This window comes from Coptis chinensis, chromosome 3 (assembly GCF_015680905.1).
Source record: "Coptis chinensis isolate HL-2020 chromosome 3, ASM1568090v1, whole genome shotgun sequence".
Taxonomy (NCBI): domain Eukaryota; kingdom Viridiplantae; phylum Streptophyta; class Magnoliopsida; order Ranunculales; family Ranunculaceae; genus Coptis; species Coptis chinensis.
In genome coordinates, this window is record NC_141458.1 from 5634495 (window position 1) to 5640620 (window position 6126).

Here is a 6126-nt window from a genome sequence, read left to right on the forward strand (position 1 = left end):
CATAGGATTCTTGGTGGAAGATAAATTCAGTGGAAGTGATCGACCAAGTGGAAACTGCACTTAAAGAAGCATGCAATATAACCCTTTTCTCCCCCACATGTTTTCTTATCAAAATGAACTCAGTTGTCTCCTTCAAATGTACAAAAACACAATTTAGAAGTAGGTGGTACAAATAGAAGAAAATAATATGGAATCTATACCTATTAAAGCGTAGATTTGTTGAGGTTTATAAGTGGTGTGTATTAGGTGTTATACCTAAAAAATATGAAGAAAAGTATCTTGAACTTAAGAAATCCACTATTCCACTTTGATTCCCAAATATTTGGAGTGGCATACACAAAACACAGATAAAAGTGGGTTACATATCATGGTGGACAAGTTGCATATGGTGGTACCCAGAGAGAGAGAGAGGGTTGCAGAGATTGACTAAGCTTGTTGAAGCAGGACAAGTTACAAGTGGTCGTAGTCTATACTCTATATTAAGCTTCTGAGTTCTGAACAATTTTGAATTTTTGATACTCTTTCTTGTGTCTCTGATATTGCGCATGCATGTCCTTGCCCTTTCATATATATATGATCGATGTGGGGTTTGGGATCAATGAAGTCAGAAGAAATGTCCAAGCACTATCACTGTAGTAGCTACCAACCAGCATTACGTACCAAGCAGTAATTAAATTTTTTGTAATCAACTAATCGTATCATACATACACGTACCACTATAGCTAGTAGCTAGACATTTTAATTTCATGATTATTATGTGCTTAGCATAAGAGCAAAAGAAACTCGAAACTATATATATGCTTGTCTTCTCATATTTAGGAATGAAGACTTTAATATATATCATTTCTAGAAAAGACTATGGATCGAATGTGCATTTCTTTCTCCACCTTCTCACTTTGTTTACTCGAAAACTATTTGAAATATGGAAAGATCTTCTGCGTAACAGTGAGTTTGTAAACACAGATGTGATACTATGATGACTGCTACTTAAACGTGGAGGATGAAACTTCCACAATGCAACTCTAAAAATATTGGCAAGGTTTTCAAGATTATACGTTTCATTATCCATTCTTCCTAATTGACCTCAGATCAGGCGCGCAGCAATTACATTGAACAGAAAGTTTTCATCTCAAATTCTTGGGGGACGTCCTATTAAATGGCCCACCTCTTGATTCTCCCTAATCGTCGATTCTGACGTGGTTTGCTATTAACCAAAGAATGATATGATATGGGAAATGGTCCAAATCGTATGGACTAATTCTCAGTCTTCCGGACCACATGCCATTACTAAAGCAATTAAAACTTCATGTCATTGTTGATTGTTTGGCTTGTGAATCCTATGCCAGGGTGGTGCATAACTGCACATAAGGATGACCTTGGGGCTAATACTAGGATATGGACCATTTATACGCGAAAATGTACACCAGGTCATGAATAAATGTACTACATATAGCATCTCCAATAATGGGAGTTGATACAATCTGGAATAATTATACAACCATTTATCTTTGTCCAGTATAATTTGATAATAATGGCATATTGCGACCCAGTACTTACGTTTTGAAAGGAGTTTGCATCATCATGTTCTTTCCGCGGCTCTCTTCAAAGCACAAGTCATGTGAAGCGTTTTGTTTGCACCAAGCACAAACTAGAATTCCAAATCAAAACTTAGAATCAATTAAGCAACTCAAAGTTACACAAATGGTTTAGTTGTACTGTTTTGTGAATATCCATGGTGTTATTATTATTTTTTTTTTTTGCTTGAATGGTGTCATTTTCTTTTGTTGGCCTAAAGCGTCATAAATTCATAACCAAAATTATTTGCCATACGAATGAGATAATTTGGGGGAAAAGGGCAAAAGCAAGAGATAATTGGGGGAAAAAGGGCAAAAGCAAAACAAAATATGAAGGCAGAAAGAATCTAAAATCTTTGATGTTGATACATGGAAGACAATCCTCAAATCCTTCTCTTCTCCCTGTTTTTATTCTCATGCCTAAGATTTGATAGGTACGTTTCCATAAATCCTATTCGGTCGGAATATACCCCACACCTACATGTATTAAACTCTTAACTAATTTCTTCCTTCTATCATTATTGCCTATGGTGCATTGGCCCCATCAACCATACTCAAGCAAGTATGCATCAGGAATGGAAAATGCAAAATATTTAGCAGACATGGATTTTTTTTTTCTAACTGGCATTCAATGACGATGTCTATCTGATGTTTCATCAGAGTTCAGACTGTATGCAGATTTTATTTTTTTAATGTATGTAAAATTTTGAATACCTAAATGTTTGTGATATTAGATGCTCCTCTATGAGTACAAAGTACTTTAATATTGTTGCTGCTGGTCGAAGAACTTTTGTTCATCAAAAAGAAGAAAAAAAACGTGTTGTATCAAAGGTTCTTCTCTTTCTTCTTTTTGTAGTTGTTTCAACTTTCAACCTCTTGTTGTTGCATTTTGATATTCAACCTTGGTCCCAGTTTTTGTCAACCTGATTTCTGAAGCTGCTAGGTCCGGGATATTACTATTGAGTTTGAACCCTTGAGTTTCCTAGCTAGCTTTGATAAAGAGGTGTTACCCTTTTGCAAAATATATATAGGAAACATACAGATAACTATGTCTAAATAAACCGTGAATATATATAGGAATTGAAGTATAAGCTGTGCATACAGGTGTATCTGTATGGTCCTACGTACATTCACAAGAAGATACTACTTGGAAGTTGGAAGGATGTTTAATCACTAATAATCTCTATAATCCACATTTCAGATTCACAATAAAAAATACTGCATGGAAATCTTAGAAAAACTCATATTATATGCTCTCATCCTAGGAAGATATAAAGTTACAAAACCACCAAGACACCAATTAATTAGCTAACACCTTAAAAGCTTATCAAAACTAACAATCCTGTATATCTAAATCTAAGAACCATCCTAAATACAGAAAAATGGTTAGGATATACAATATGTTAATCAGAAAATGAAGCTCCGTCGTTAGTACCCTTCTGTCATCTTCCGAAGGTGCAGTTGGTTCAGGTACAGGAATCACAACTCAAACTCTCTAATACTGGTGGATGAATGCACCTTTTTGGTGCAGCCAATGGAAACATTGATATATTTAACACTTGAATGAGGTTCAGATGATTGCACTGGTGTCCTATTGAAGGCAGTAAATGCTTGACTTCAGCCTTCCACAATTGTTCAATGTCTTGGGCAATTCTTCTTGCATCCATTGAGGAACCAAGTAAACCGCGCTTGGTGAACCCCACTGCATATAGGCCATACTCGCCTTTCCAACCATTCGGAAATGGCCTCCGAGGCAGCCCATCATCTGCCGAGAACATCTCATTGTCCTGAAATATTCATGCCCACATTTATGTCAGTTATGTACTAATGGTTTAGAACATAACCTTCTCCTACAAGAAAAATAATTGCATTAGAAAGAATCACCACTTCACCTTCAACCAAGATGGTACATTGCTTTTGTATCCGGTTGCCATTATGATTGCATCATATTCCTCTGCAGTTCCATCTGTGAATTCCACAGTGTGACATGTTAAACATTTTACCCCTGGCCGCACCTATATGATTGAGAACAATTATCATTGTCATTGTTCGGAATTCATTATGATAAATAATGCCATTTATGTTTGGATAATCAGATTCTAACCTTAATATCGCCAGCTTTGATCTTGGCAAGCGTACCAACGTCCAACACCGGCGTCTTACCAGATGTACTCTTGAGTTGGAGCGGTCCAAGATTAGGCCGCCCAATGCCTATACGAGATGTATCACCAAGAATAAACCATGAAATGAACAACAAAATCCGATCCACAATGTGTATAGGGAACAACTTGAGCAACCACATGGATAACCCGAAAGTTGATCTTCCCAGCACCTCTCTTGGCAAGATGTGCAACTGCAACTCAAAAAGAAATGGGATCTCAAAAAGATGAAAAGAACCTAAAGTTGGGGCGGTGGGCTAGCCCCCTCTCCCTTTAGTAAGTGTTGCTTCTACAGCAGGATTGAATATATTCCAAGATTCAGCATGTGTTTCGGTGGTCCTATATACATAGTTAGAAAGCATAACTCACCAGTTTGTCAATTCAATGAGGAAAAGTCCTGTGAACGAAAGAACATAGAGCTCAAAACTGATTAACCATGAGCTTACAAAGCACAAATGAACAATATCACTTGTCTCTAGAGAAATGGAGTTCCGTACATTAGCTGTAATTTTTATATATAGGACCTGGGTACTTTGATTTCGGAAAGTTTGAGACAACTTCAATTTTAGACTCTAACTGCTTCATCATTTTTGAGGCATATCAAGTATATCTCTAGTATGATTTTAGACTGATGAAGAAGCTAACTCCGAGAAACTAATAACAACAAAAGCCATGGCGGTTAATTAAATTTACCTTATCTCGAACAACAATGGATGGCTGAGCGTTATTGTTGCAGAGATCCAAACATATCTCCATACCAGAATTTCCACATCCCACAACCAAAACATTCTTTCCAGAAAACTCTTCACCGTTTTTATAGGAACTCGTATGTAGAACTGGACCTTCAAAGTCATTCATTCCTTCAATCGCTGGAACCACAGCCTCTGAGTTCTCTCCAGTTGCTACAACTAACCACCGACTAAGGTAACTAATCTCCTCCAATCCCATAGTTTTCACTCTCCATGATCCAAGAGTGTGATCATAGGCAGCACTTTCTACTGTTTGGTTGAACTGTGGCTCTAAACCGAATTTACTCACATAAGCATCTAAATAGTCCACAAAGTGCTCTTTAGTTGGGTAAGTAGGGAACTTCGCCGGGAATGGCATGAGGGGTAGCTCACAGAATTTTTTCGGAAGGTGAAGATGTAGACGATCATAAGCCTTGCTCTTCCACAATGAAGCTATACAGTTAGCCCTCTCTACAATCACACTAGGAACTCCTCTTTCTTTAAGGCAGGCAGCTACAGCAAGACCTGATGGGCCGGCACCAACAATGATTGGACCTTGCACCAAAACACACCTTCCATTTTTCTTCATGGTCTCATCAAAAGGATCATGAACTCTTTTGCTTTCCACTTCTCTCAAGCAATCCACGAATAGCATGAGAAGAACAGTTGTCAACTAACTACTTAACTAACTGTCTAGTTGGCCGTGGGTGCTATTATAAAAGGAGAGAATCCCTATGAGTAGAGCACGTTTAAGGCTGGACTCATTCCTTTCTACTGTTTCAAGGACAAAGCCAAAGTTCAAGTAAGAGAAACTTCAACAGTAAGCTAAGCGAGATGGTTTCGATTGAGATGGTTTTATCAGCTTGGAAATAAATGTATAGATATTTGGATGAAGGAAGAGTTGGAGGAGAGTTGCTTTGCGAACAGAAGAATCAAAGAATGAAGTTAAACTATAGAAAGGGAAGGGTAGTGTGATATGATATAATACCCAGCAAAAAAACTATGTGATAAATATAAATTCGTTGAGTATATATATATATATATATAGACACTTCAACTATATTATATAAATGGTATTAACCAATGATTACCTCCCATATATTAAACCAACTAATAAAATAACGTCACTATATCTGTCAGAAGAGCGTGGGCACATCAATGGCTGGAGATAGGATTATTAATATGCTAAACAAATTGGCTAATATGGATAATGACCATATCCTACATATATATTTGTGATTTTACGACTTTTGTTGTAAGAACTACGCTAGGTTGCAGCACGACTCCGAGTATATATACTTTCAGTGCCATTACCGACATCTATCACTCATTTAGTCAAGTCAATTAACAGAATAAAATAGAAGACCTAGCATTGAAATGACACGAGGAGTCATATTGCAGCAACTCTTTGATGTAGATGGTCTGATCCCTTGTTGTAATCTTGAACTACATTTGTGCGAACGGAATTTTCCTCAGTTCATATTCCCCATGACATCTTGGAAAAAGTAACTACCATGAAGAAGTGCTAGCTACTAGTAACATGACTTGGATTGCATTTTGCATAAGCTGAAGACTTGAAGCTACTTTTGTTAGAGAGATTATTTTAAATTCTATAAAGTTCTCCATTTTAGTACTGATACGCTTAGAGAAATGCTAGCGAGCTAC

At 37.1% G+C, this 6126-nt stretch overlaps 1 protein-coding gene across 1 annotated transcript; it reads right to left on the bottom strand.

Moving 5' to 3' along the window:
- Positions 1–2803: 2803 nt before the first annotated feature.
- Positions 2804–5468, bottom strand: LOC147507529 (indole-3-pyruvate monooxygenase YUCCA6-like). Its single transcript, XM_086599056.1, has 4 exons — positions 4427–5468; positions 3679–3927; positions 3467–3589; positions 2804–3361 (listed from the first exon to the last, which is right to left on the bottom strand). The coding sequence occupies exons 1-4, from the start codon at positions 5114–5116 to the stop codon at positions 3041–3043; spliced, it is 1383 nt and encodes a 460-aa protein (XP_086455182.1). The 5' UTR covers positions 5117–5468; the 3' UTR covers positions 2804–3040.
- Between the last annotated feature and the right edge of the window lie 658 nt (positions 5469–6126).